Raw genomic sequence first — 18062 nt, 5'->3', positions numbered from 1 at the left:
CCCCCAGCACATTGGAAAGTCAGCACCTGTGATAGCAGGGTAGTTAAAGTGGTACAAGGCCAGCTTCTCTGCTGTGGGTGGTGGAACGCACAGCTGTAAAGCGTGTGTCCTGTCTCCCTCTAGTTCCATATGCAGGATAACAGCTTTCTACCGCTGCCAGTGGGAGAGGCATGTGCAGCCATGCTGAAGGGCACAGGGGTTCAAACGCTACTGCTGACCGCTGGGGAGTCATCACACACATATGCCAGAATTGGGAATGGGATGCTGAGCCTTTCACCTCCACATCTGAGGAGCTCCCCCCCTGACAAAAACCACCCTTGCAACTGGCACGGAGAGTCCCCCACACTGGCAGCTTCAGTAGGGGGGTCAGGAACGGCCTGAGCTAAGGAAAGTCATCCCAGGGGGTCCCCTGAGGTCCAGGGGGATGGGTGGGATGGTCTGAAGAACCCTGGTGCTGGCACCTTAAATCCACGTTGGCAGGGCCTTGGGTCTATAGGGAGGGACTCATGAGGTGGTTGCTACAGGGGAAGGGTCAGGAGGAAAGTTACCCGGTGGCAGGGTATCCTGGGGTCTCTTCCATGCTGGCGGTGGCCTGGAGGCAGGATACCGGGCTAGATGGGCCCCTGCTGTGCTCCACTCTGGCAGTAACTGTCCCTATTCTCTTTCCGCAAGGTGTTGGGTGGGGGGGGGGTGAGAACTGGGCCCCAGCAGCTTGCACTGAGCAGGGGGGGCACCGTGGCCTGTGCTCGTTTCCATTGAGCCCTGCCCTGGATTCGGGAGAGGGAGGGGACTAAAGGCGAGTTCAGAAGGGAACAGACAGAGCGAGGCTGCCGGCAGGGAGCAGAGCACAGCATGGGATGGACGCGCTGATCTAAGTGCCACACAGCCATGGCCCCGAGGGACAGGACCAGACCCCATGGCCACCCCATCACCCCTGCCAGCCTGTGGCTTCTCCACTGCTACCTGTCAGGTACCCTGGGGGGGGGGGCGTAGGGCTGGGGGCACAAGGGGAACCAGATGGGGCAAGGGAGAGGGGATAATTCCTCTCCTGGCCGGGATGGTGACCTCACACCATTCGCCTCCAGCCCCTGATCGCTACTCAGGTCGAAGCCCCTGCAGATTGCGATCCGCGGGGTGAGCAGGGCAGCCTGGGGGCTGGAGGGAGGAGGTTTTGCCCAGCATGGGGTGTCAGTGTTGGGGGCTGGGTGCTGGGTGCTGGGAAGAGAGATGGAATGGAAGTCCCTGAGCTAGGTGCCAATCCTAGATCTTTCACCACCATCACCCCCATGCCCACGGCCAGGGATCCCTGCAGCACCTTGCACAGAGCTCTGTCTCTTCCCCTCGGCCCCCGGTGACGTGGCCAGCTGCGAGGGGGCTCTGGATTAATGCTTCCAAGGGGCGTGAGCAGGGGGTGGCACAGGGTGCCCCTGGGGGGGCAGAGAAGTGAGACCTCTAGCAGCTGCTGCCTGACACACAATGGCATCCCGGACGCCAGTGCCAAGTGGGGATAATACACGATGAGGGGCTGGTTATGCCCAGCTGGCCCAGTGGTTAGGGCACCAGGCTAGAGCTTGGGAGACCTGGGTGCTAGTCCCTGCTTTGCTGCAGACTCCTTGTGTGACCCGGGGTAAGATGCTTAGCTTCCTGTGCCTCAGTTTCCCCTGTGTGCAATGGAGATAGTGGCCCTGCCACATGGGGGCATGGGAAGGTAAATACATTGCAGAGGGTGGGGTGCTCAGACACTGCAGTGATAAGGGCCAGCTAGGGTCCATAGATAAAAGCACTGGGTGTGTCTACACTGCCAAGAAACCCCCTGGCGCTGCGTCTCTGAGGTCAATAGACGGACGGGAGCCGAGGCTTCCAGATTCTCCCCACTCGCTGGGTTCCAGCACCCAGGCTCCAGCCTGAGTGGGATTGTTTGTGCTACGGTTTCACTCTGCAAGCCCAAGTCAATTGATCTAGGCTCAGAGGCTTTGCAGTGTAGACAAATCCCCAGTGTCTGATTCTCTGGGGAATCATTCGCTGTGGGAGCAAAGATCTCGATTGTCCTCAATTTTCCTGCCTCATTCTCATAGTCTGGGCAGGGTGACACTGCTATTTGCACTCCAACATTCGTCCAGGGCCTGCTAATACTTCTCAGAGGGGACAGCATGTCTAGTGGTTAGAGCAGCAGCGGGGGCAGGGCTGGGAGTCAGGATTCCTGGGTTCTAGTCCCAGCTCTGGGAGGGAAGTTGCCTAGTGGTTAGAGCAGCAGCGGGGGAGGGGCTGAGCACCTGGACTCCTGGGGTCTATTCTCAGCTGGAGGAGGGGAGTGGGGTCTGAGAGCGGGGCAAACTACTGATCTAGACTCCTGAGTTGTATTCCCACCTCTTTCTTACTCCCTTGTGTTACCATGGGCAATTCACGTAATCATCGCGTGCCTCAGTTTCCCACATATCAGTTACCCCTTGAGCCCTCCAAGTGGCAGATCTGCCATAACTGCCTTGCGTTACCAGGCTACATCACGCCTTCCTGGCGCCTTAGAGGTGCCGCGGAGCAGTGGCCTTTCCTAGGCTGAGAGGCTTCTTTGCTCCAGGCCACTGGCATGGGGAGGGAGAGGGGGTGTCAATGACACCCCCACGGGTGTGTGGCCAACCATGAACCCATCTCCCAGCAACACGCCCAGGAGCACCAGGGGGCTGGAGACGACCAATGGGCTGAGGAGGGGCGGGAGCCCAGCTGACTGGAAGCCCAGCGGAGCGGCCTTTATGGACATGGGTGTGGAGGGAAGTGTGGACTAGCGGTTAAGGCACAGCCGGGGCACTCAGGGTGCCTGGGTTCTAGTCCCGGCTTGTGGGCGAGTTGCTTTGCCTTCTCCGAGCCTCGGTTTCCCCGTCTGTCACTTGGGGCCGGAAAGCTTCCCCATGTGCGCAGCTGTCTGGGAAGTGCTTGGAGATCCTTGGGGCTAAGGGCGATGAGGCAGCAGAGTCTCTCTCATGGGGGCCTCCATCGCCCCCACCTGGAATGGACAGGAACCTCTCATGGGGGGCCGCTCTTTCCAGGCCGCCTTTGGGGGCCCAGCACTGGTGTTGGCTGCACTGTGCTGGGGAGGGGCTGTCTTAGCCGGGGGGCACCTTAGTGACCAGGCCAGGGCCCCTCAGCCATGGCATCGGCGCGGCTGCCTGTCCCGTGGCCCCTCGCACAGCGCTTCCTCATTAGTGCCAATTACCCTGAGGAGTTGTCATGTCCCACCCCTCCCAGGCCTCCGTTAATTATCTGGCATGGGAATCGGGCAGGCAGCTGGTTCCCACTTTGTGCAGTTCCCTGGAGCAAGTAACCACAACAATCCCCTCCCCTCCCCTGCAGGACAGTGCCCCATTGTTCAGCCCCCCCATCTCCTGCAGCCAGCTGAGATCCCCGCCCAGCCTGGAAAGGGTTAAGCAGGCTGGAGCTGGTGTGTGACGGCTCCTCCGGCCCCAAGGGGTTAACCCAGCCAAGCTGGGATCGAGGCAGGACAGGAGACAAATCCATGTTAATTAGCCCATGGGACTAATTACTATTGATGGTTCTTTGGCAAAATGAATTGGCAAAACATAGCTGCCCGGTGCAAGCCAGCCAGACACTGCTGCTCCAGGCTTATTCCAACTCCTCAGTGCAGAAATCACGCCCCAGATCTGTGGTGCGCTGGCTGCCCCTTGCGTGTGGCTTCAGGACAGCCTGGTCGCTCTGGCTTGGGAATCCCCCAGCCAGCCTTGGGCTAGTTCGGTTTCCCCGCAATCGGCCCAGCCTCAGCCCCGACTTTCTCTTCCTCGCGGTTTCTCCAGCCGCTCCCGGGTTACTCAGGTTGGAGCAAAGATTCATCCAGGGTGAAATTCCCCTCGGCAACCAGGGATAGGCCCCACATCCCGCTAGGCCCCATGTAATGCCCAGCTCTGCCCGGGGGACCCTGCGCGGGTGAGAGCTGGGTGGCTAATGCGGCCAGCGGGGAATGGAGCTTTACATGAAGCCTTTGTTCCTGGATCACTTTGACAGTCCTCACGGTAACAGTCATTGGGCTGGCACAGGCCGGATGCTAGAATTGTTCTGGCCCAGCATGGTCAGGAACCATTCCTGTGCCCAGCTCTAGGCCATGCCAACGTCACCCACTGCCCGGGGGTGTCAGGTGCCCTCACACCGGAGGATGGAGGCTGTTTCAGGCCCTTTCTTTGGGATCTGGCTGTTTCAGCCACACAGCTCTGGTTGTCCCCTGTCAGACAGCATTGGCTGCTGGCGGCCATCCCGGCTGGGGGAGCTTGTCTGTTTTTCACTCCTCCGGCTCTGAATCTTAGCCAGGCTCCCAGCTTTCATTGCCAGGATCCTCCCTGCTGACTCCACCCGTTGTGGCTTTTCCAGCGGTGGGCGCGGTGAAGGTGTCGGTGGGCGCTGCCAGCATCCAGGTGGCGAGGGGAGGGAACGCGCTTCTGCCTTGCACCTTCCACACCACGGCCTCGCTGAGTCGCCTCAACATCATCTGGACGGTCACCCCGCTGGCAGAGCCAAACCGCCCCCAGCAGGTAGGTGGGGCGGTTAACCTGCCGTTGCCGAAGGGCAGTTAGCTTCGGTAAGGTCAGGGGTCAAGGTCCCAGTCCGGGATCGGGGCCCTAGGATGCTGTGCACTGTCCCTGCCCAGAAACCTCACAGCCTAGGATGGTGGCCAGAGAAAACAGGTGTGAGAAAGCAATGGAAGAGAGGGGGCGCGAAAGCAATGGTGGGGGGGATCAACACACGAGGTCAAATGAACTTGTGATGCCCAGTAAACAGCCATCCCGGTTCACCAGCTGCTGTCAGACAGCAGAGTTTTGCAGGCATCGCAAGAGAGAGGCGCCGTTGTGAGCGCGCTGTGCAACTTCTCAAAACTGGGGCACCATTAACCTGTGGAGCTCCTTGCTGCAGGATACTAGTGAGGCTAACAGTTTAGCAAGGTGTCGACACACAGGAATAATAGCAGCAGCTGCAGGCACGCTGTCCAGATAAAACAACAAGGGGCAGATTTCAGGGTGGAGCTCGCTAAGGAGTCACGGGGGAGTTCTGCTCCCCCCCCGCTCTGCTCCGCCCCACCCCCACGGGGTACTGCTGCCTAGCCGCTTAGGAGCATTGTATGGAGGGGGCAATGAGCCACCTGCCCCTCTCTCACACTGCAGATCACAGCCTGGCCTCACCTTTCAGGCCACCAACCTAAAGAGGGACTTTAAAAGCAGCCCCCTCTCCCCGTCACGAGGGAAAGGCAGTGCTGGGGCGAAGGTGCTGCCTGGCAGCACCACCCTAGGATGCACCCTTGAACAGACCCCCGTTGGGCTTCATCCTCGAGGGCTGTGCCGGTTCCTCTGCAGTAGGCCCAGCCCTGCTCCTGCTGACACTGGGTTTGGCACTAGCCCCTCTGGGTATAAGAACATACAAACGGCCACTCTGGGTCAGACCAATGGCCCGGCTAGCCCCGTAGCCTGTGTTCTGACGGGGCTACTGCCAGGTGCTTCAGAGGGAATGAACAGAACAGGGCACTTATCGAGTGAGCCCCAGAGCATGGGGTTGTCCTCCTGACCATCTTGGCTAATAGCCATCAATGGACCTAGCCTAGCTAGTTGGTGGTAGAAGTGGGATTTGACATAGGCACTCCTGGCTCCCAGCCCAATGCTTCGCCCACTGGCCCACACTGCCTCTGCGAGTGCAATAGAAATGCCCTGTGCTCAATGAGGGAGCAAGGGGAGGCATCTCTGGCTCATGGGTGGGGTCTTCCCTCCCTTCCCCTCCACCCCAGGTCCTGGCCTATGAGCAGGGAGAGGTGGTGGAGAGTCTGTCCCAGTACACGGGCCGCGTGGGCTTCGCCTTCCCACCCGCCCAGAGTGCCACCATCTTCCTCAACGAGACGCGCAGCTCGGATAGCGGGACATACCAGTGCAGTGTCATGAACCCACCCGACAGGGACACGCCCAACATCGGGGTCATCCAGCTCACTGTGCTCGGTACGTCAGAAACCCCACCTCACCTCTGCTGCCCCCAGCATCCCTCTACTGGGTGCTTGTCTCAATGTGTGTGTGTGCGTGCGTGCGTGCGTCCGTCCGTCCGTGCAGGTCTTGGGGTGGATCTGTCTGTCTCTGTGTGTAGCTCTTGGTGTGTGTGTCTGTGTGAGAGTGTCTTGGGGGCCTGGTTGTGTGAGGCGGTCTGCCTGAGTGTGTGCAGTTCTTGGTATGTGTGCGTCTGTATGTCTGTGCAGGTCAGGGGTGTGTATCTGTCTGGGTTTTGGGGTGTGTGTGTGTGTCTGAGTGTGTGTGGAGGGAGGTTGGGGTGTGTGTGTCCCAGTGTGGCTGGGAGTCAGTGCTAGTGTGTGTGTGTGCGTGCCCCTATCAGTGGGTGAACGTGCAGACACATCTGAGCAGCAGTCTGGGTGTGTGTTGTGTGCACACTTTGTTGTGTACCTCTGTGTTACTTATCTGTGTTAGCCTGAGATTTAGTGTAAAGTGTGCACATGGGAGTAAAGTCTGTGTGTGAGCACGTAGCGGTGTGTCTGTACCGTGAGGGTGTAGCTGTGTGTGTTTGTGTGCACAGTGTTTGCACTCAGCTGAATTGTCTGGGTATTGCGTATATATATATATGCTTGTGTGTGGGAGTGCATGTGCACTGTGTGTGGGAGTGCATGTGCACTGTGTGTGTTCACTGTGCAGTGTGTGTGTGTGTGTATGCACTAAGCTGTGTGTGTGTGCACGTGTGTACATACCTGAGTGGGTGGTTCTGTCTGTAGCTGGGCCAACCCATCCCCCAGCTCTCTGACAAGTGCTAACAACCCCCAGTGCCTGGGCTCTCAGTAGCTGCTGTGAGCACTGGGCAGCCCAAGAGGGAGTGTGTGTGTGTGTGTGGGGGGGAGGACTGTCCTGTCCACAGTGGGTCCCTCTGACAGGGCTGGCCTGTGTCCCCGCAGTGCCCCCCTCCAGCCCCGAGTGCTCCAGCGAGGGGAGCGGGGAGGAAGGGGGGGACGTCCACCTGTCCTGTGCCGTGCGGGAAGGCGTGCCCGCCCCTACCTTCAGCTGGGAGAAGATCCCCCCCGACACGCAGCCCCTGGTGATGAGCTACACAGGTACTGGGAACAGCAGGGTGGGGGAGAGGGTACGGCATGGAGAGGGACCTGGGTCCCATTAGCAGGGACTCTCCCCGAGCACGTGAGCCCTACATGTACCTGTGCCAGGGTCACATGCCACGGTGCCTACGTTGTGCACACAGGGTACGTGGCATATGCGGTGCTGTACCAGCACGAGACATGCAGAGTTTGCCAGATGCCATGTGATGGGCATCTTCTGGCAGCAGAAGCCAGTGGGGAGTGGGAGGGGGTGTCTAGTGGCTGGACCCACAGAGAGGAGATGAGTCTTGTCCCACCACCGGCTAGGCAGCCATCCCCTTGAGCTCACATGGCAGAGGCCCCTTGCTCGGCCCCCAGGGAGCTGGGTTCTAGTCCCGGCCCCCCAGCTGGCCTGGGGTTGGCTCCAGTGTAACCTGCTCCCTCTCGTTTGTCCCCTCGCTCTCCGGCTGGCGGGGCAGAGGCGCGCCGGGCCCTGCTGACCCTGCAGAACCTGACAGCCGCCACCTCGGGCCTGTACCGCTGCACGGCCTCCAATGCGCTGGGCTCTGGCTCCTGCGCCCTCCAGCTGCGCGTGCGCCTGGGTGAGTCAGGGCTGGGAGGGGAGTGGATCCCACTCATCAAACACTGGGAACTGATTGGACAGTCGCCAGTGCCGGCGCCCAACCCCAACGAGCCCTCTGATTGGCTACCCAGAGACCAAACTGGTCCCAGCTGTGAAGCCAGCCCAAATGCCACCAGCATGTCCTGCAGGAGACAGCTGCCCACAGTACCCGCCCCGTCCCTGGGGTACTAAACCTGGATCAGAGCAGAGCGGCTTCCATTGGGGGCTGAAGCCTTAAGAGGGGAGATGCCTGCACCCAAACCCAGCATCTCTGTGCCTCTAAATCCCTGTGGCTAACAGCTAGGCCTGGTCGGAAAGGGCTGATTCATTGATGCATTTTGCTGTCAATTTCGATTCGATGTCATTCTGGGAAATGAAATGATGCAAATATGGAGACTGCCAAGGTTGGCCCTTTCTGGACGGGAACGTCTCGACTTTTCATTTCACAGCCACATTCCGTTTCAGGAATTCTTTCCTTGTACATTAGTGGGGGGGAAGGAAACCTTTTAAAATAACGAAACTGGAAGGAAACATTTTGATCAACCCAACAGTGTCTTTGTTCTGGAATTTAATTGCCTGGGAAATGTGGAAATTGTTCATTTTTGTTCTGTGCCGGAAACTTTTTCCAAACTTGTGGAAAACCTGATTCCCGCCCATCTCTGCTGACAAATCCAGCACTGGGGCCGTCTGCTTTGGCCAGCCCAGGTCTGCTGCACCCCCTGATACCACGATCCGCCTTTCCTGCCACCCGACCATCTAGGCAGCAATGGGCTGCCGAGTCGCTGGTGACCTCCTGTTGCTGTGTTTCAGCCCCGCAGGGCACGCTGGGCATCGCGGTGGGCATCACCGTCACCCTGACCATGGGGCTGGTGCTGCTGGCTCTCCTAGCCCTGGTGCTCTGGTTGCACCACCAGAGCGTGCGGAAGTGGCCGGAGGAGGAAATGGAGGATTCGTACAATGAGATCAGGTGAGCTCAGTTACCTCCCTGCTGCTGTTTGCAGCCTCTGCTCTGTGTTGCCAAGTGAGTCTCATGACATGTTTTTTTCTTAAAGCCCCAGCAGCCGGAGTCCTGGGATTTTAGGAGACACTGCTCAGCTTTCACTGAGGCAAAAAAGTAAATTTCTGGCCTTTACAGTTGTGTAGAAAAGCTGGAAAATGTGACCCCGAATGCCTCAAAATCTACAAACAAAACCTGATACAGATGATTTAAAAAAAAATCATCACTGTGACAAAGTTCCTCCTCTACTCTGGTGGGTCCTGCGCTTATTGGCAAGATTTGCTCACCTCAATGATCTTCCCCACAGTCTGGGTCAACCCCTCCTGTGTCTGATCAGGAGTTGGGAGGGGGAACCCGGGCCCGCCCTCTACTCCAGGTTCCAGCCCAGGGCCCTGTGGATTGCAGCTGTCTAGAGTGCCTCCTGTAACAGCTGTGTGACAGCTACAGCTCCCTGGGCTACTTCCCCATGGCCTCCTCCAAACACCTTCTTTCTCCTCACCACAGGACCTTCCTCCTGGTGTCTGATAACGCTTGTACTCCTCAGTCCTCCAGCAGCAGCAGCAGCACCCCCTCACTCTCAGCTCCTTGTGCCTCTTGCTCCCAGCTCTACACACACACTTCCTCTCCTCTGGCCTGACTGGAGTGAGCTCCTTTTTAAACCCAGGTGCCCTGATTACCCTGCCTTGATTGGCTGCAGGTGATCTAATCAGCCTGGCTGCCTTAATTGGTTCTAGCAGGTTCCTGATTACTCTAGTGCAGCCCCTGCTCTGGTCACTCAGGGAACAGAAAACTGCTCATCCAGTGACCAGTATATTTGCCCTCTACCAGACGCCTGTACCCCACTGGCCTGGGTCTGTCACATTACTTATTAGGTGTATTACGGTAGCACCTGGGATCCCCAGTCCTGGACCAGGCCCCCTTGGTGTCAGGTGCTGTACAAGCACAGAACAAAAATATGCCCCCCTCATCCCCGAAAAGCTTCCAGTCTGCAGGGAGCAGGGTGGGGTTTAACGGGGGGCACTCTCCCTTTGCAATCATTGATGACCCCAGTACTGTGCTAGGGGAGCGAGGTTGGGGGGGTAAAAGGAGAGGGCAAAAGTGGGGTATAATGTATATAAAGTGGGGTACTGGTGCCCGACAGCCCGATGGGGGTGTGTGACACCGGTCAGCACGCCAGGCCCTGCTCTCCGCCCAGCAGCAGCAGCTTAGCTGGGGACAAGTATTCTGTGGAGGGCTTTGGAGGTGGCTTATGAGGGTGTTTACAAGGAGCGTCCCCCACATGAACGGGGCAGGAGGGGAATGAGCACGAAGGGGCTTGCTTGAAAAATCTCACAGGTTTGAAGCAGCTGTAATTTTTGGGGGGGGGAGGGCGGGGGAGGGGATTTTGGCACACGGGGGGGGGGGGGCGGTGCCAATGCTGCGGATTCAGGGATCACTGCGGAGGTGCTCTGGCCGGTGCAAGCCCAGCACAGCGCCCCCCCCACCGCGCTCCTACCCCGCCCCCTACAGCACAGCGCCCCTACTGAGCCCCCACCTGCTCCCTGCAGCACAGCATCCCCCACCTCACCCTCACCCCGCCCCCTACAGCACAGCACCCCCCACCGTGCCCCTGCCCTGCCCCCCTACAGCACAGTGCCTCCCCACCTTACACTCACCCCACTCCCTACAGCACAGCACCCTCCCACTTCGCCCCCTACAGCACAGCACCCCCTACTGAGCCCCCCCTGCAGCACAGCACCCCCCCCCCATCCGGTGTTTGCCCTTCTTCCCGGTCAATGGGCCCTGCCGGTTCTGTGCTGCCGTCACGCCCAGGGCAGAGGCTGATGCTGCTGTGCACAATGTCTCCCCAGAGTCGACAGCCTCTCACCGCGGCGTCTGATCGTAGCCAAGCCTCTCTCCAGCGACATCCCCGTGGCCAACCAGGCAGCAAAGCCCCTCTGGCTCTTCACCAGCTCCACCCCCACCACCACCTGTGCCACCCGCCAGCGTGGGCTGGGCGAGGGGAGTCAGGCGGCACCGCCCGGGGGGCTGCGACAGTCAGCACGGGCAGCGCCCCAGGGCAGGAAGAGGAGCAGCAGCAGCCTCTCCGAGGAGGAGTCCCTGCCAGGCTGCCAGGCAGAGGAGGAGCCAGCCCCAGCCAAGGCACTTCCCCCCCAAGCAGCCCGGATTCCTGGTCTAGGGGCAGCGGGTCCAATGGGCACAGAACTGGGGGGCCGATGCCAGCAGCCAGGGCTCCCTGGGCCTGCACATTGTGCACAGGTAGCAGCTGTGGGGCAAGCTGCTCCCACCTGCCTGGCTCCAGTGGGAGCTCGGGACAGCCCCCCCCACCATCACCGCCCCCCCCCAGCCAGCCCCGTGTCCCTTGGCACTCAGCCCCCAGGCCCTTTCCCTTGGGCACAGCCCCCACGCTGGGTAGCTCCTCTTCTGGGGAGGCAGCTGCCCAGCCCCACAGCCAGTCAGGTGTCAGCCCCGGAGGCCTCTGCCTCGAACCCAGGTCACACACAGACTGGGCAGACGCAGGGTTAGTGTCCCCGTGCTGCCCCTGCACGGCTTCAGGAGCCCCCCGCCAATCTGGCCAGGCCGGTGCCCCTCCGCGGAGCCTGCTGCCGCTGCCAGATGAGCTGGGAGCCGCGACCTCACCAGCAAAGGTTGCCTTGCCTGGCCCCCGGGTCAGCGCCCCAGTCGCAGGCCTCTGCCGAGCAGCACCTCCTACTGCTGAGGGGCCCCGGGGTCAGTCCTGAACGCCCCAAGGCCTGGCGAGCGAGGGAAGGGGATGCGCTGGAGCCGGCCTGGCTCGAGCTGTCTGGGTTCGGAGCATCTCCTGCCTCGGGCTTGCAACTATTCATGGGAAAAGGCTGGAGATGCTCAGGTGATTCTCAAGGGGACATTCTGCCAGGGTCAGGGCCAGGGCTAGCGCCAGCTGGAAACCTGCCCCTCTGAGGGGTCTCAAGCTGGGTCCCTTACATCACACATCCTTTCTGAAGATCCCCCACCACCAATGCAGCCCCCATGCCTGGGCCCTAGGCAGGGGGCAGGAAGCATGAAACCACAGAGGAAGGAAAAGGGAGGCGTCTGCTCATGGGGCAAGGGAGAGAACAGAGGCAGCTGGGGCAAGGGCAGGGGATCCCCAACATTCAGGGGGTAATCGCCTCTGTGAAGCCAGGATGTTCTTTATTCGGCCCCCAGCCTGCAGGGATGAGCCAGGACCAGCCACTGCTGCATCCTTGGCTGCTGCCTGGCTCCCATGCAGCTCTCCCAGGGGTGGGGAGATCTGTCCCCACTAAGAGCCCGAGTTTTCCCCTAGTTAAAGGGCCCGGCCCACCTCTGGTACCCGAGTCAGCAATACCCGGAGCCTGCCTGCACGACCGATACACCCCCGGTGGTGGTTGGGTGGCAGAGACAGGCGCCTCGCTGTGCACCGGAGCTGCACCCCCCGGTCACAGGTACGGGCAAGGTCCCATCTAACCGTAAACCAGAACTGGGCGTTAACCCCACCACAGCAACAGCAGGCCCCGAGCCTGCCAACCCACAGGCACAAGCCCCGAGCCGCCAGCTGCCCTGCAGGACAGCCCATGGCCCCCAAGGCAGATTCAACAAGCAACACTGAGCCCCCTCCTCTACCCTCCCCCAGTCACACCTCCAGGACCCCAGCGTAACTCCAGCCCCACTCCAAAAGAGGGGCTCTTCCCCCTCCCCTCGCACTGCACAGCTCATATCCAGCACCCCTCTTCGGGAGCATCCTCGTGAGCCTTTGGGTGGCAGAATCAGGTCCTACATGGGGACCCTCCTGGGGCCTGTGCACTGCAGATCAGTGATCGAAGTGGCCCTACAGGTGAGCTGGCCCTGTGCTTCAGTAGCCCAGTCCCGGGGGCTGGAGGGGGTAGCAGCAGGGCTCCTGCCCCCTCTCCCGCCCACCCCTTCCAGAGCTGGATTGGGGGGTCCCTGCCAGTGAAATAAAAGCAGCACCACATGGAAAAACAAATCACTATTTTTATTTATTCTGCTTTTTAAATTCAGAGAATTAAAAAAAGTCAGAGACCAGCAGAGCCAGGCAGTGCCAGCCATGGGAGGGGGTTGGGGGAGGGGCAGGTGCTGCCCCCGGTATGTCGCCATCCGCCTCCCCCACAGCGAACGGGTCAGTGGCTCGGCTGACAGTGCCTGCGGGGAAGGCTAGCTGGAGGCAGGCTAACGCACTCCAGGCAGGAAGGCCCAGGGCACACCTGGGGAACAGCAGTGTTTCCCCAGTGCTGGTAGCTGCCCTCCATGGCACATGCTCAAACAGCCCAGGCTGGGGGTGGTGAGGGCACCAGGGAGGAACGGCTAAAGGCAGCACACGGGTGGGGGCAGGTGCCGGAGCCGGCTCCGGGAGAAGCGACCGGCTCCCTGTAGGAGCGGGGGCGGGGGGAGCTGAGCCGGGGTGGGGAGAGGAGAGTCAAGGCAAGGGGTGAAACGGGACAAAGCGCGTGTGCCTGCTCAGCCGGCGGTGAGAGAGGAGACGCGTGGGCGGGTGCGTGGGGCTGATGGGTGGCCATGCTCCTGTGCAGGCCTGAGATCGCGTGCACATGCGCGGGAGAGCTACCAAGGGGAGACGTAGCAGTGGGCGAACACAGGCATGCGTGGCAGCGTGACTGGGCGCAGAGGCCCACGCGTGCACCCTGCCTGGCTGCCCACAAGCGGGGGCCACGCCGGGAGCAGAACACCAGTTCGTTCCACCACAGCAATAAAAATACTTCTTAAAGAGACAGCGTCAGCTTCTTTATTCAAACCAGCTCCGCCGGGGCGGGGGGCAGCCGGCCGAGTCTCTGGCCCAGGCTGGGTGGGAGCTCTAGGGGGAGGCTCTGGGCCAGGCTCGGGGGGAGCTCTGAGGGGAGGCCCGAGCGCTGGGTTCAGCCCCAGGACGCTGACGCTGCTGCTTTCGGGTCTGTACAGCAAGAGCGAGGCGCTGCAGTTCAGGAGCATCGGCAGGCGAGAGCTGCCTCCTGTGGGCAGTCGTGACTGGGGGGGTCCCTCCTCGCCTTGTGCCTTTGCAGACCCCAAGGCTGGGGGTTCAGCTGTGCCCCCCATGCCCCTCGCCAGTCAGTGGGTGTCGTTCTTGATGATGATCTCCACCCCGTGCTGACGCAGCTGCGCCCGCAGGATCAGGTTCTTGTTCTTGAGATCTTCCACCTGGAAGGGGGAGAGGGCGTCAGGCTGGGGACCTGCCCCGGCCCTGCGCTAGCCAGAGGTGGGTGCTGCCTCCTCGGAGTGGGCTAGAAGCTCCTTCCCCGACCCATCCCCTACAGCTGCCCCGGGCACATGGGGTACAGGAACAATGCTGGGCTGGCACAGCCTCCTCTTCTGCCCAGCGGCAGGACAGGCTCTGCCTGAGTCTGGGCTGAAGGCGGAGCCCAGTCCCGGTGGCCCATTCAAGTGCTTGTAGCTGCCAGGCAAGGAGGCCAATGAGCAGCAGAATCAGAGCCGAGTCACCCGCCGTCTAGCCATGGCACACCAGGCAGGTGGCCGCTGCTCCCAGCCCCCCTCCAGCTGGGCTGGATTGGCTCTGGGGGCCGAACGGGGATGGCTGCCCAGGCCCCAGGGCCAGCTGGCCCCCAGCAGCACCCCATACTCACCTGCTGCCGCAAGACGTCATTGTCCATCTGCAACTGGTCGAGGCCCTGCAGCTCCTCGGAAAGGCGGTGGTTGCTCTGCCGCAGCTCCTGGATGTAGTCACAGGCTTTGGAGAGGATCCCTCCCTTACTCTGCAGAACAGACACACGGCTGGGAAGGGACGTGGGCCAGAGCAGCAGGACATCGCCACTGGGGCTGGCTGGGAACCATCAGCCTCGGCCCCTGCTAAGCTGGCGTTTCCTTACCCCTTTCACCAGTGCAAGGCCCTGTGTGGACGCGCCCGTTCTCCCCTTGCAGCTTTGCTTAAGCCAATCAGCAACGGGTTTAAACTAAACCGAAATAAGCGTTCACACTGGAGCTAAAGCAGCACAGCGCCTCAGAGACAGCTCCTCACTGCACCTGCCCCTTGCCAGCCCCAGTGGCCAGGAGCCCAGCTCTCAGTGACCATCACCCCACACAGGGATTGGCTTCGGCCCGAACTTGGGAGCAGACGGAAGGGTTTCCGCACAATTCACCCCTCTGGAGGAGGCTTCTCCACAAGTTCTGAGCACGCAGGAAGGGGGCTGCACTCGAGCATGACCATGGCCCTGCTAGGCTGCGGGCTGGCAGAGGGCAGGGCTGCACAGAAACGTCTGCCCCCCACCTACAGTTAGGTTGTAAATTGGTTTAATCAGAGCAACGCAGCCCCCACGTGGAAGCAATGAATATGATTTAACCTCCACCCCGAGCAAGCTAGCGCTGCAGGGAATCAAGTGACACCAGACTGACATGAGCCAGGCTGGAATGAATCCCGGGCCCAGGCAGGGATCTGCACCTGTTGAAGTCAGTTAGCTTCCCAGCGCTTGGTTAATCTGCTGCAGCGGGCGTGTAGGCCGGGAGGGCTGGATTCATTGATTCAGATTCCCTGTCACCTGGTCCCTTGTGTAGTCGTTTACAGCAGCGCACAGTGAGTGTCGCACACAAGGGACAAGGGCCCATCCCTACATGGGGAGCGCCGAGGGCAGAGCTACACACCAGCTTCGGAGCACTTAAACGAGTGCCTTGAGCGCACGAACCACCACCTGGGAATGGGGAGCGGCGGGGGTGGGGCGATGCTGTGGGAGGGACACAACGGTCTTGCCAGGTAGCCCTGAGCCCAGCACTGCGGTGGGGGGAGGGGAGTTACTTCCATACACTAGGACCCAGAATCCTCCTCCCTCCGTCACTCCAGAGCCACCTGGGGCTTAGAGCAATTCTCCTCGCTCTCCCAGCAGGAACGTCACCCTCTGCAAAGCGCTGCCCAGCCATCAGCGAACACAGCTGGGGATGGACCTTCCTGCCCTGGTGCAGCCAGGGAGAGTGAGGCAGAGACGTTGCTTTTCCTTGCCCAGGGCCACGTCTGCTGACTTCAGGGACAAGAGTCAGTTGCTGCTTTTTACCCTCTTGCTAATGCCGCACAGCCAGCCTGGTGAAGGGGGAGGGAGCTGGAGGAGCGATCCCCTCTCTGACAGCCCAGCAGGGCCAGCCTGGCCACAGGGGAGGGAGCTGGAGGGGTTTCTACTGACAGCAGTGACAGTGACCTTTACAGTGACATCATTAGGGTTCAGTGTTAACATCCCATAGGGATGAACAGGGCAGTTGACGGTCCTGGCACCAGCCGTTCCCTCTATGAAAAGTTTCTTTGCAAGCGTGAGGACTAGAGATTTCAGAGCTGTTTTTCAATGAATCAGGCTCCAGAGCCCAGTTCTGCGCCATCAGCACAGTAACCTGGAGGTAGATGAGCATCTGCACAGCTGCTAAACTGCATAACATCTGAGAGCACCGGGGCTTGTCAGTCTGAGGCAGATTTCAGCCAATGACCTCTTCCCAGCACCCCCCAGCCACCTGCTCAGGCCGGGGGAGCTATTGGAAGCAGATGGTTCTAGAGAGGGGGGTTGAATTCGACACTGGCGTAGGGAAATGCAGCCAGTGCCGTTTGGCCCCCTTACACCGGCCCCTAGACCGTGACAAGTTCTTCCAGGGGGGCTCCCTTACCTGCCCCGACTTGGTGTTCTCCATGGAGCAGTCCGGGATGATCTTGGAGAGCTGCACAATCCAGTTGTTGATCTTGTCCCTGCGTCGGCGCTCCACTGGGGTGGGGAAAGGGGATGGAATTTCAGGAAGGTTCCCAAGCTTACAGGAACCCCAGCCCCAGGGCCTCTGGGGCTGCAGACGGCTACCCTCACCTCAGCCCAGGTTTCCCTAGCGAGAGCTGTGCCCTGAGAGCTGAACACAGCCCTCCTTGACAGGTGTCTCTACACCCACCCTGGCCATGGCTGGAGGTGGGATCCTGGGAGGAGAGAGAAAACGGGAACGGGAGAACGGCAGCAAAGAGGATCTGGTGGGGTTGGATTGCGGAGGGGAAGGGTGGAGAAGGTAGGATGGGGGCTGGAGATGAGACCCCAGGCTCGTTGGGGTGACACTGCTAATTAGGCTCGTTAGGAGAAAGAGCCCAACAGGTGGGGCAGGAGCGATTAACCCTTTCCCTTGCTGGGATGCTTCCATGTCTGGTGCAGTGGGAACAAAGCCCCCTGGCTAGGGAGCAGGCACAGCCGCTTTGTCGCGCTGGGAGAACACTGTCATTGGAAACCCGGAGCTGAAGTTAAGCTTAAGGACCCAACCCTTTGACAAACAGACAACACACAGGCCAGGCACCCAAATCACCTTAACTCTGCCCTCCAATGCCCTAAGGCTGGGGGAGGAACCTGAGACACCATGTCTGTCTAGAAGAGTGGTTCTCGACCCATTTACCATATGCGACCCACAATGTGTTATGCGGGCCGCATCCAATACTAGCTAGGTGGCCCTGAGGACGTCCCATGGGCTGCAGCGGTGTGGTGATGGCCACAAGCAGCCCATGGGCCACAGGTTGAGAACCACTGGTCTAGACCATGCCACTTCCCTGACCGCAGACATTCGAGTCCTACACTTGGGATCGCAAGCTCTGCCCTTCGTACAGCCTCACGCTGCGTGCGGAGAGCCGCGGGAGAGGTCCCTGGCCCCTGCTCTTCCGGTTCCACTGAGAGCTGGGCACGTGCACACACGAGCCCCCTGGGCCCGCCTCGGGCCTTCCTGCCCTGGGAAGGGAAGCCAGCGCGACAGACAGCAAAGAGCCTTCTTGATTACCCACAAGGGCAGCAGCTCATCCAGACGTCCTCCGAAAGGCCCTACGCCGAACGATGCTAGGGATGGGACGAGGCCAGAAGCGTACCCACATTTAAGATGCCCACAGCTGTAGCCTGAGCGCCTTCAAACCCTTGCTCCCAGAGTACCATCTTACAGGGAGCCTGCAGAGGCGGGGAACATACAGGGTTTTCAGGGTCGGCCCTAGCTAGGAGGGGAACTACGAAGGGATGGCTGGAGGCAGAGTTAAGGCCTGGTTGGGTGCCCTACCTGTGCACGTCCAGATTTTCAAAGGACTTAGTTGGTTTTAAGTTTAAACTTCTTAGCTGTGGATTTCCGGGGCTGATAACTACAGTGCTCCCACTGGCATGTGCTTTCCATCTTAAGAGAGCTTTTCCATCTGGGTGGGAACAGATCAAGGGTTAACCAAGGGAAACGGCTCCTTACATCTACTTCTGAAGGCAAAATTCCCCTGGGATCTAAAGCTGCTGTCAATGGAGGACGCTCTTGCTTCTCCCCGCCCCAAACCCCAACCTCCCCACCCCCCAGGGCCCCTGCCCCTACCTTCATTGTGTTGTGCTCGGCGTTTCTCATCCCGGGTCGTCCGAGGAGCTTCGGATTTCCTGAAA

The 18062-nt window shown here is 60.3% G+C and overlaps 2 protein-coding genes across 10 annotated transcripts in view; one reads left to right on the top strand and one right to left on the bottom strand.

Annotated features, from left to right (window-relative positions):
- Window positions 1-835: 835 nt before the first annotated feature.
- Window positions 836-13021, top strand: LOC120389946 (immunoglobulin superfamily member 11-like). Its single transcript, XM_039512077.1, has 7 exons — window positions 836-970; window positions 4372-4532; window positions 5774-5978; window positions 6932-7087; window positions 7546-7668; window positions 8499-8655; window positions 10536-13021. Exons 1-7 carry the CDS (start codon window positions 889-891, stop codon window positions 11209-11211), a joined length of 1560 nt encoding a protein of 519 aa, XP_039368011.1. The 5' UTR covers window positions 836-888; the 3' UTR covers window positions 11212-13021.
- A 406-nt stretch (window positions 13022-13427) lies between these two features.
- Window positions 13428-18062, bottom strand: part of USF1 (upstream transcription factor 1) — a 28279-nt gene continuing 23644 nt past the window's right edge. For 7 of the 9 annotated variants that reach the window (XM_039512080.1, XM_039512085.1, XM_039512081.1 and 4 more), the window contains 4 exons: window positions 17998-18056; window positions 16306-16400; window positions 14295-14423; window positions 13762-13851 (listed from right to left, as the gene is read on the bottom strand). In XM_039512080.1, coding sequence (XP_039368014.1) covers window positions 13762-13851; window positions 14295-14423; window positions 16306-16400; window positions 17998-18056 — 373 coding nt within the window. Of the gene's footprint in view, window positions 13852-14294; window positions 14424-16305; window positions 16401-17997; window positions 18057-18062 lie in introns of all 9 variants that reach the window. The other 2 variants (XM_039512079.1, XM_039512084.1) reach the window with 1 other exon arrangement.

The sequence above is a fragment of the Mauremys reevesii genome, linkage group 24 (assembly GCF_016161935.1).
Source record: "Mauremys reevesii isolate NIE-2019 linkage group 24, ASM1616193v1, whole genome shotgun sequence".
Classification (NCBI taxonomy): domain Eukaryota; kingdom Metazoa; phylum Chordata; order Testudines; family Geoemydidae; genus Mauremys; species Mauremys reevesii.
The sequence above is the reverse complement of the archived record's forward strand: the minus strand, read 5'-3'. Positions and strand labels throughout refer to the sequence as shown.

Excerpts from the sequence above, each read along its gene's own strand:
- LOC120389946 (XM_039512077.1), top strand. The coding sequence starts at position 889 with ATGGCCCCGAGGGACAGGACCAGACCCCATGGCCACCCCATCACCCCT. Across the intron at positions 4,533-5,773 it reads AGCCAAACCGCCCCCAGCAG|GTCCTGGCCTATGAGCAGGG; the intron begins GTAGGTGGGGCG and ends CCTCCACCCCAG. Across the intron at positions 8,656-10,535 it reads GATTCGTACAATGAGATCAG|AGTCGACAGCCTCTCACCGC; the intron begins GTGAGCTCAGTT and ends ATGTCTCCCCAG.